Source organism: Apium graveolens, chromosome 9 (genome assembly GCF_009905375.1).
Source record: "Apium graveolens cultivar Ventura chromosome 9, ASM990537v1, whole genome shotgun sequence".
In the NCBI taxonomy this organism is placed as follows: Eukaryota; Viridiplantae; Streptophyta; class Magnoliopsida; order Apiales; family Apiaceae; genus Apium; species Apium graveolens.
The window spans coordinates 273,136,324-273,148,101 of record NC_133655.1 but is presented as its reverse complement, the minus strand read 5'-3'; the positions used below and the strand labels follow the sequence as shown (position 1 = coordinate 273,148,101).

Below are 11,778 nucleotides of genomic sequence, written 5' to 3'. Positions count from 1 at the left end.
TGTTTTTGTGTTATTGCATTACAGGCATGAGTTGGATGAATAAATGAGCTTTTTAAGGAAATGTGCTGAAAAGAGACAGATTCTTAAGTCAAGACCATTCTCAAGTTGTAGAGAACCTCGATAGCTTCACGTGGACTATTGAATCATCGAATTCTGACGAACGAAACTCAAACTGCAGCCAAAATAAAAATTGAAGTCAAAGTGCAGGAAGGCGGCGCACCCGCGCAGGAAGTGGGGCGGCCGTGCCAGAGATGCAGAAAGTGCACGCGCCCGCGCGGAGAGCGGGGCGGCTGTGCGGGGTCCCTGTGCCAGAATCCTGTTTTGAGTTGAAATTGGAGATTTTGAGAGCCCAAGTCCACCAGAATCCTATATATACCCATAATAATTCGTTTTTAATAACAAGGAGACAAGAGAGAGCAATACGAAGACCTAGAGAGCACAAGACGACTACGGAGAAGAAGACTTTTGTATTCTTCAATATAGTTGATACTTTGATGCTTGTTTTCGATTTGTCTTTGAACCCTAGTACTCTTATATTGTTTATTATCATGTTTTCATTGGAACCCATGGTGACGATGAGTTCGATTATGAACTAATCATTGTCATGGGCTTCTAACGGATTTATCTATAAATTTCAATAGTTAATTGTTTTATAATATTTAGTGTGTGGTGATTTATTATTTCCTAGTTTGGCTTATTCGTCTTTGATGCATATCTAACATCTAAGATTGTTTGTTAATCTCTATTGAAGCGACAGTGAATATAGAGGTTTATAACTTGCCATGCTAGCATAGGATTATGTATGAATTGACATGCATAATTCGTGGGTAATTTTAACCATCTTATTCACCCTATGTAATTAAGATAGATAACTTGCTCTTCAACCGTTATGTTTTCAAATCTTATAGACATATAGGGTCTAAGCATAATTGGTGTATGTTATCTTTTATCTTAATTATGGATGCTTAGTAGTAGGGTATACGTATAACGAAAGTTGGCGTATACTAATTGCATGTTATCTGATTAGTTGTCATCACCATCACATGCTAAGGTTAAAGACATAGACTTTGAATAAAGTATTTAATGAAGTTAGAATCCTATGTTTTATTCTCATATAAGTAATTCAGTTTTAATCTCTTAGTTAATATATGCTAGTTAAATCTCTTAAGTAGTTAATCAAATCAAATTACTTGTTACTTGTCTTAGCTGTAAACAGTAATCATACATTGTTGCATAAGTGCATAACCTGAACTTAACCTAAACCAATCCCTGTGGGAATAAACTTGACTTATATCTTATACTACTTGTGATCACGTGAGCTTGCGTGTATTTTTTCGTGTGCTTTAGTGCGAACACTAATTCATCAAGATAAAAGTACTGGAGAACTTGCAGGAAGCACATCGTTAATTAAAAACCTGTAATGGGTGATCGTTGTCTAGGAAAGTTTGGAGGACTGGTTTATTTAAGGAAGCAGGAAAGTACTTTGTTCTTCTTGTTGATTTCATTTTTGAATAAATTAGTAGATAGTAGAGTATGTGGTGTTGGTGATGCTTGTTGGTTTACTTTATAATTCCCCTGAAATTATCCTTTGCTTCCTTTATTTTAAATGAATATATTTAATCGAGACCCTTTTGAGGTTAATTATCATTTCTTCTATATGGTTCAAGTTCTGAATATAAATCTCTACTTTGTTGTTATATTGAGTAATTCTTTGATTTTTAATAAGAAATCGTCTTTCTGAACTCTTAATTAGTTGAGTGACTGAATTATGTTAAGTTCTAGCACTTTTCCCCCTTTTTTTGGCATTTTAATTACTTAAATCGTTCAAGATTGTTAAACATTTTTCTGAAATCATTAATCACGTCCGATGAAATTGCTTGTTTTCATTTTTATTCCATTTTTGTTACTGAACTCACTGAACAAAGCCAGTTTTCTGAATTTTTATTTCTAGTGCATTCAATACTTACTTTTACTAGTATCTAGTAGTACAAAGCCTGGACAATCTCTAAAAAATTCCTCCATTTTCTTTGCTTGAATAGATATTTGAGCTCTGTTGTTTCTATCGACTCTTGTTGGACTTTCGATTTACTCTTCCAATTGTCGTCCCTGCTTATGTATGATTTAACCAATAAAAGCTTGAATTTTCATATTGAATGATCTATTTGAGATTATTTTTACTTATTTCTTTGGATTGTATATTAAAACAAGGTTAATTATATCAAGTTGTATACTTGTGATATTATTTTTGGAATGTCAGGTTAGTTAGAAAAATTGGTTGCTATGGTTTAAATTGGTGTTGGCCGAACTAAAATGGCCATAAGGTCAATGTTGATGACCATGGAGTTGCGCAACATGAGTTGATCACATGTGGAGAATATAGTAAGAAAGTATCAGCTTCTTCTTACCCATACAAGCTAGTTACAATTCTGTATACCCAACAACTTGGTCACCGTAGAGTGTTAATGTTAAATTCTTTGGAAATGTTCGTTCTGGAGTTAGGATCCAAATTTTATGTGTGAGTATATGTTTGAAGTTTTCGTGTTTGTTTTACGTCATCGAGTACTTGTTGAGCTCCTCGCTCATCATCGTGTTCTTCCTTATTTTTATTGCAGACTACCCGTTTAAGCACGAAAATGTAAACACTGATGGCTTAAGCACTGATGGCTTAAGAGCGTACTTAAAGGTTGTAAAGTTATGCCTTGTGACTGATTTATAAAATGGAAGATATGTATTGTCTGGTAGGCTAAAAATGTATAAAGAACTTAAATTATATCATAACTTTTAATTTTAGTTAAAGGTTTATCAGGACTGTAATAGTTAGTTTTTGGTGTATGTCAAAAAGGGTAGCTCAATGTTTAATGTATTGAATGTTTTGTGTTTACTAGCTTTTTCCAGAGTTTATGTTGTTATATTTTTAAAGATTCCAGTACCTCTCAGCTCCTTAAAAAAATTGTATATTTCTTATATAGATGTCTAAGTTAAACTAAATGATGGTTGATAGTATATATTTATATTTTTTAGATAATTTTATCATGATATTAAATATATTTTGCATTGATTTGGATATTTATTTAATATATTTCAATATTTTATTATAGGAAATAAAAAATCATTGACTTGGAAGGATTTGGAGCAAAAATATCTATTTTGGAGTTAAAATAGAAGAAAAATTGGATTATTGGGTTGCACGGGCTACAAATATTGTTTGGACCGTATCTTGAGATCCAGATATCCATTTTTAATGATCTTATAGTTCATGCGAAGCTTGCGAGATTTTCCTTAATTCAGATATGGGTCGAGAAGCAAAATTTAACCGGAAGAGACCAGAAACTGTGGAGCAAAAATAGCTGCGAGTTTTACATTAAAATCCTACTCCAATATGGAATTCTTTTTTTGTTTTTATTAGAACATTAAAAATACTTTTATTTTTAGAAATAGGATTAGATATTATTATTAGAGGGAGTTTAAATTTTATTTTTTAGTTTTGATCATTAATTAGAGATATAGATATAAGTGCGTTCTTTCGCCACAGACTAGGGTTTTATGTTCTTCATCTCTTCCATTGGATATTTTGTTCTAACTTGGATCTGTTAGGCTTGCTAAGCAAGTCTAACTCCACATTACTATAATATTATCCGCTTTGGGCCGAGTCCGCACCTGTTTGTTTTTGGGTCACTCTCAAAATGTCTCATACTAATGAAGTTTACTAGCTGCTTATATTATAACAATATGCCCTTTCCAAAAATGATGCAGGACAAATTCTAACAATCTCCCCCTTCACATATCGGGCTAGACACCTGCCAAATCTGCCACCTGATTGTGTGATCTTCTCCCTTTGGACTCATACTGGAATTCTTCAGGCTTTCTAACTCCCTATAGGTCGTTACTGGAAGGCCCGCATGCCTTTTCCTTGAGCCCATACTGGTAGGGCTGAGCAAAAAACCGAATAAAAACCGAAACCGAACCGAAACCGATCAAAACTGGTAAAAACCGATCCGAGTTAAACCGATCCAAAATCGAAACCGAAAAACTAAAAATCGAACCGATTTAAATGGCTCGGTTTCGGTTATAGCTTCCAGCCGAACCGAAAAAATCGAACCGAACCAATTACTAATATATATAGATATATAATATATAATTCAATTATTTTATATACTTTCTAGAATTTGTAAAATATAATTTCAAACCTTCAAAGGAAAAATCAGTCTATATTTGCGTAGTTTGGCTGAAAGTAGGTCTTTATCCAAACATCATAGGAGTATTTTATGCAATATTTAAGTTCCTGTACTATGTTTATTTACATCATAATAGTTCATAGGAACATTATATGATGGAAGTGTGGTTGTTATCAAGAAGATTATAGAATCGGATTTTTAGGGTAATACCGAGTTCTGTTATGAAGTTGAAATTATCAGTAACTTAAAGCATATAAATCTTGTGTCTCTAAGAGGGTGTTGTATTACCGGTGATGATAAAGATAAAAATGAAGATATTGAAATGGGGGATGAGGATAAGTATCTTGTTTACGAACCAACATCATTTTTTTTATTAAGTTTTATTTACTTAACTTGCAACCTTTTATCATTTTTATTTTTTACGGTTTTGAAACCAAAACCGATCCGATTAAAAACCGAACCGATATTTTTGAAACCGAAACCGAACCGATAAATTAGTTGCGGTTGCGGTTTTCGATTCCTAAAACCGAAGATACATGGGTTCGATTTCGGGTTTATCCAAAAATCGAGTTGAACCGGCCCACGCTCTCCCCTACATATGGGGTAACCCATCTACCTCCTCCTAGGTCCATTATGGTAGCTCGTTTGAGATTGTTCTGGACCATTCTAACCTGAATCTCTAATACCACTTTTTGTGCTTGCTAAGCAGGCCTAATTCCACATTAGTATGACATCGTCCGCTTTAGGCCCAAACTCGCACGAATTTATTTTTGGGTCACTCCCAAAAGGCCTCATACTAATGTAGTTATATGGCTGCTTATATTCCATAAATCTACCCCTCCCAAAAACGATGTGGGTCAAAATCCTAACAATCTCCCCTTTCAAATATCGGGTTCGACACATGTCGAATCTGCCTCCTGATTATTTGGTCCGACTCCCCCTTGGCCCATACTGAAAATCCATTCGGCTATCTGCCTCCCTCTAGGCCCATACTGCAAGGCACATCTGCCTTTTCCTTGAGCTTATTCTGGCTTAGCCCATCTGCCTTTTTCTAGGTCCATTCTGGAAGCCCATCTGAGATTGTTCTGGACCGCTATAACCATTGCTTTGTTACCACTTGTTGGGCTTGCTAAGTAGGTTTAACTCCATATTAGTATGATATTGTCCGCTTTGGGCCGAGCCCGTACGGGTTTATTTTTGGTTCACTCCCAAAAGGTATCATACTAATGGAGTTTACTGGTTGCTTATATTATAGAAATATGCCCCTTCCACAAATGATGCGGGACAACTCCTAACAGGATCTTGATTTCTTCACTAATATAAAGTTTAAGGTATTTTCTGATCTCTTCATTATTCTTATTGCTTTTATAGCTAATATGATTGAGTAGTTGCATTCTAGGGTTCAAAAGGGAAGCCATGTTTGCACCATGAATATGTTTTGATTTTTTAGTAGTTTAATGTGTAATGAGATATTCTAATTGATATATTTTATTACTTAATTTATATAATTGGCCAATATCATGGATTAAATTATATGCAAATATGTGTAATAGATCGAGAGATTTAACTCACTAGAGGCACATATACAATCAATAGAATGAATGTGAGTGCGAGAGCATTAGTAGAATAAATGTGAGCGTGAGTGCTTTTATAGCTAATATGAGTAAGTAGTTGCATTCCACGGTTCAAAAGGGAAGCCATATTTGCACCATGACTACATATTAATTTGTTATTAGTTTAATATGTAAGGAGTGATTATAATTTATATGTTTTATTGCTTAATTTATGTAATTGGCCAATATCATTGATTAAATTGTAGGCAAATATGGGTAGTAGATCGAGAGATTTTACTTACTATAGTCACACTTACGATAAGTAGAATAAATGTGAGTGAATAAATGTGAGTGTGAGAGCATTATTGGAATTATGTGAGTATTAATGCTTGAAAAGATTAACAATACTCTAATTACTTGACCCATTGAATTGCTATATTTTTATAAGTGGTTTGGTATAAACATGGTGGAACTTAACTGTCGTAGACTTGTAGTTATTTGATTTTAAACATAGTTAATTTGCATTAATAGTTAGTTAAAACTTCTCAACACTCGTTCTTCCTCTAGAAATAATTCATAATAGCTAAACTGAAATTCTTGAAACAGTCTCCTTGTGGATTCGACCCATACTTTTTAGTTTTCGCTAACAACAAAAACCGTCCACTTGCGGTATTATAATTTTACATATCGATGGTTGTTATATGTAGCAGTGTTTATTTTTCGAGAAATAATAAATAAGAACCCTAGTGTCTTTCCAAGAGCATAATAGAGAATATTTCTTGAGAAGAAACATTGTACTTGCAGCTATGTAATTATTTTGTAATTTACGAATTATTTCTTCAATATAAATTTCAGGTGGAATGTCAAAAAATCACCTGAAAATTTTAAATATAGTTGTTATTTCTTTTCAGTTGTTTTAATCAGATTTTAAATAGCGAATTCAGAAAAGAATTTATGATTTCTATTAACCCTCACTCTTTCTACAAATACCTTATAATTATTTAACAAATTATAGTTTTCTCTTATAAGAATTTAAAACACAATTATCTATCTAGGAATCTCGGAGTACAAGATAATTTAATTACAAATTTTGATGACATGATGAATTTCCTATAACAATCAGAGTACACTAGTTTTATTCGTACTTATTTTATATAGAATGTAATTTTTCTAGAGGGCACTCTTTCTCCATGTTGAGGTTTTTTCTCATATGATTTTACTCTTGCAGGGTTTTAATGAAACTTTTTTTATTGGTTATCCTTTTAGAGATTAAAGGAGATATTATCTAATTTTTGGGAGTATTTGCTTACTCTTCAATTAGATGATATAATTTTATAACGGAAGGAAACTATGTCGCTCCGTGTTGTATTCATGATTTTTATCAATGAAATATAATTTGTTAAAAAAGGAATAATAAATTGAATCGTCCCTCAACTATTACTCTTTTATTTTTTGGATCCCTGAACTAGTTCAGATTATGTATTTTAGGTCATTTAACTTTTAGATTTTTTCCCATTAAATCCATCCGTTAAAGAGATTTTAACGACTGTCAGAATCTTGCTCAGAAAAATCCGGTCACCGGAAAACTTGAACTTAAAAAAATCCGGGCAATCCTAATACATCTCAAAAAAATCAACTAAAAATATCATTACGTCCATAATTAACAGATCTGTACATATGCATCAAAGAAATAAAAAAAATGGGCTCGATTTAAAATTTTCTAGTCAAAATTCAAAAATTCGGGCGAACATTATAATTTGGCCACCGGGAATTTGAAATTACACCAATTATAAAATACGAAATTACGAGGAAGTTGAGTATACAAGTATGGATTCTAATTGCAATATAATTAATAGAGTTTATAGTTATGTTGAATACATGTTTTAATTTATTATTATAAACAAATAAATATTTTTTAGAAGTTGCTAAAGAAATTTTATGAATGAAATAATGTTCGGCTTAGAGCATCTCCAATATTACAAAATTCTTAATTAAAAGCCCACGCGGAAAGCCATTTTAAAATCATTCCATACACATGTTCATATGATCTGTCAAAAAGCCGTACACATGATAGATATTTATGGTTCCTACGAGTTGTTAGAGAAAAAGATTTGCACCGGGTATGCATACATGCATCTACTGGAAGGGTGCAGTGTAGTTTATTTAACGATCAGTCCTCTAAAGCAGCGTGATGGATTATTTACGTAAAAGTAATGCTGAAGAAGGGTTTAAGCAGGCAGACACTAAAGATAGAGAAAAATGGCGATAATCTGAGCCATGTGACATTAGTGCCTAACTATGGTTCAGATGAAAAGCAGACTTTTTACGATGGCACTGAAAGAAAGAGAGTATGATGTTGTTGGTCATCCCTATGGATGGTTCTAGTGGCCATCTGTATCAAGTGTGTAAGTCCGTCGCATCAGCCTCCCTTGCCTAAAAGGCTTTTCCCCGGCTGCTTGGATAGTTTGATCTATCAAAAATTTATATCAGATTAGGGCACAAGTTCAATCCAAGACTATATTTAGGAAAATATTTAGTATTTTTGTTTTTCGAATGTTCTAGTTGTAATTTATAAATGTTTTCTTTATTCAATAAGATCTTTACTGTTACTGTTAAACGAGAACCTTGTCTTATATGAAAATCAATGAGTCCTTGCTTTCATGAGGTTTACTATCCTGTTTTATTTTTGTGTTAAACGTTCTTATACAAAAATTGGAATATGCAGCAGAAAGTGGAAATAGGTAGGCAAAAAATTTGAGATTAGCGGGGTTTAGGTGAAAATTATTTTTTTTGTTATGTACAAATAAGTAAGAATACGTCAAGTGATCCATGTTTTCCATAAATCAACATGTTAAATAAAACAATGTGAGAAGAAGCTTAAAAATTTGCTGGGATTGGCGATTCGAGGTTGCTTAGGATGAACAGGTCTCTGTTCTGAACAGACTGTTCATTCTTGACAAAAAGAAATTTTAATGATGCAACATGAAATTTATACCTGCAAGCAACTGGTTATATCCTCTCTGTCCGGCATTTAGGTGCCTCAATTTGTTGGTAGTTGTCTATTTCATCAGCAAAGATGTCACAGGCATCAGGTCCCTCCAACAGTGGCCCAAGCAAGAAGATTTAGAACAACAACAACAACAAAAATAAATTACGGTGTTTCGTTTCTTTATCTTACAACTTTTTAGGGTCAATCTTTTTCTTAAATGTTAAAAAAATATAGAAGGCAATTTTTATTAAGAGACTAAACGGGTAATGCAGTGAAAGGAAAATACTGACTGAGAGTGAGAGTTGCAAGCTTTGTTAGTAATTTCGCAAGTCTCGACTTTGTCTCAATCTCAAACCTGCAGGTTCTGTTGGTTCTAATGATACTTTCTTTAGGTTATTGTTGTTACTATCTGGGCTGGGTTGTTAAAAGCCTAAAGGTTATTGTTTCTAAGCTCTGCTGTCAATGACCAAAAGTTATGTTATTCTTAAATGTCAAATGCACTTAAATGCAAGTCAAGCGAGAGCTTCCACACAGGGCTATAATAATATTTGAATCATTCGTTGAGAAGGTAATACTTCTACTTGAATTTAGCAGCAGAAAAGCAAAAAAAAACCTTCTACTTGGTTAACTTTCAAGTGTCAGCATTGATTTAATTCACACATTTTAGAGAACTGCAATCATACTTGTGTATTGTTAGGCTATTCAAAACTCAATTTTCGTTAATTGTTTTTCCATAAATTTTGTATGCAGAACACAGTTTGTACATGGATCAAGCTGGACTTGAGACTAAGTACATTGTTTTCTAAGTTCTGTCTTATGTTGCACGGATGGCAGCCACGATATTTGGTATAATTCAGCTTTTTCTATGAAGTAATACATTCTATCTTGCAGCTCTCATTCTTTGCCAAAAGTTGATTTTCAGATGACTTGCAATGTACACTTAATGTTGTGTGTGTATGCATATAAATACTAGAATCTCAATTTACAGCATCAATTGGTGTCTGAAGATTGTGCTTTCGGTCCTTGCTAACAGCTTCTTGGTCCTCTTCCAGGTGTGAGGTCCGTAGCTGTGCTTTCCCAGCTTCTTCGACCCAATTAATCCTTGCGACAAACACCAGCAATAAGATCAAGCAACCAACCATCCCAACAAAGAATCCTGCCAGCAATCCACCAAGTCCTAGATGAACCTTGAAAGCTAAAGTCCAACACAAAGGCAAAGCCAGCAAGTAAAAGCCGCCAAGGTTTGCATACATACCCAACCATGGTCTAGCTGTTCCTCGCGCTATTCCTCCAGAAACTGCTAATGGGAAATTCACCACTTCTATTAATGCCATCAGCAGGACCATCTTCTTTACACTACTTATAATTCCCTTGTTATTACTAAACAAAGGTCCCCATATGCCTCTAGATGCTACCATTACTGCACCACCAATGCAGCCCGTGATGAAGCTCACAGCTAATGACACACATGCTGACTGATATGCTAGGCCAGGTTGATTAGCACCGAGCTCATTCGACACACGAATAGATGCAGAAGTGGCCAGGGAGAGCATAACAGAGTAGACCAAGTAGTCGAAATTCAGGACAATGGCCAGCACCCCGACTGCTTGCCTTGCATTTGGAAGCCAACCAGCCAACAAGACTAAGATTTCGTAGCACCACCATTCAAGACAAGTGGTTAAACAACATGGTCCGCAAAGCTTGAGCAAACTAATCCAGTCCTTAGTTCCTTGCTCAAACCATCCTCCTCCCTCCCACTTTCCTGATTTTTTAATCTCCAGCCTCAATATATAAACTGTGAGCAAAACCACAACTATAAGATCAGAAATCCAAACAGCCATGGAGACTCCCTGTAATCCTTTCACTTTCATAAGTAACATGTTAATAGGAACATGAAGCACAACAGCTACTGTGGAGCTCAACATAACTGGAATAGTCAGGCTTTGTGAGCTCAAATAAGCTTTCAGAGGGCACAAGAAAGAAGTGATTACCAAATCAGGCAGTAGATAGACGAGATATTTCCTCGCGGTCAGGGCGATGTCTTTTTCTTGTCCGAAAAAAGTTAAGATTTTATCAACATTAATCCACAAAACAGACACGGGCAGAGTGGTTAGTAGTAGTAAAAAAGTTGTCATGACAAGTGACTTGTGAAGGAGTTTAAAGTTCTTAGCACCATATGCTTGGCCACATATAGGTTCCATAGCATTCGAAAGTCCACTCAATACTGAAAATCCAGTAACGTTCGCAAAGGTGAAGCCAAGCGCCCCGCCAGCCAATTGCAGTTCTCCAAGGCGGCCTAGAAATGCAGTAGTGATGGCCAACTTCATGAACCATACTAAATTCATAGCCACCAATGGAATTGCTAGACCTCTCTGTTCTTTTATTTCTAAAAACGCGATTTGCATGAAATATCTGGGCCATTTTTGAGGCTTACCTGGTGCTAAATCTGGGATTTTCTCTTCTGGTTTGTCTTGAATTGTTGTTGTTGTTGTTACCGACATTTTGGTGATTGGTTAGTTTTGCTGGTGCTTGTTTTGTTTGGTTTTGTTGTTGAAAAATGAAAACTTTATACACAAACAAACAGGATAGGTAATGCACTGTGAGTGCATGAATAGTTTTCGTAAAGCATGAAAAGAAAAGAAGTTGCTATTTGTAACGGCCAGGCCAATTAAAAGCATGAGGGCCTGGAACGAGATAAGATGTGTGCCTTATTATTAATAATGCTCTAGTGCGGGATGAGTATGAACTTTTGACATGATCTACACGCAAGATTATCAAGATTTTACTAGTATCTTATTAGTTATTGCATTTCATCTGCAACTTAGTTGTAACCTAAATTTTATTATTTACTTTTATCACAATACCAGAAGTAAACTACAGGTCATCTGCAACATAAACTACATATGTGCTTATCCAAAGAAAACAAAAACACAAAAAGGCTATTTACCTAGCTAGATGAATAGTTTGAATAGTTTTTGTTGGTTTTACAAATCAGCCTACATCTCCTTTATAGGGTATCTTGTACCATGTTTGTAGGATTTGATAGACCGAAGTCCTATAG

The 11,778-nt window shown here is 34.6% G+C and overlaps 1 protein-coding gene across 1 annotated transcript; it reads right to left on the bottom strand.

Annotated features, from left to right (window-relative positions):
• Positions 1–9,524: 9,524 nt before the first annotated feature.
• LOC141687100 (protein DETOXIFICATION 56-like) lies at positions 9,525–11,451 on the bottom strand. Its single transcript, XM_074492259.1, has one exon. It carries the CDS (start codon positions 11,216–11,218, stop codon positions 9,695–9,697), a length of 1,524 nt encoding a protein of 507 aa, XP_074348360.1. The 5' UTR covers positions 11,219–11,451; the 3' UTR covers positions 9,525–9,694.
• Between the last annotated feature and the right edge of the window lie 327 nt (positions 11,452–11,778).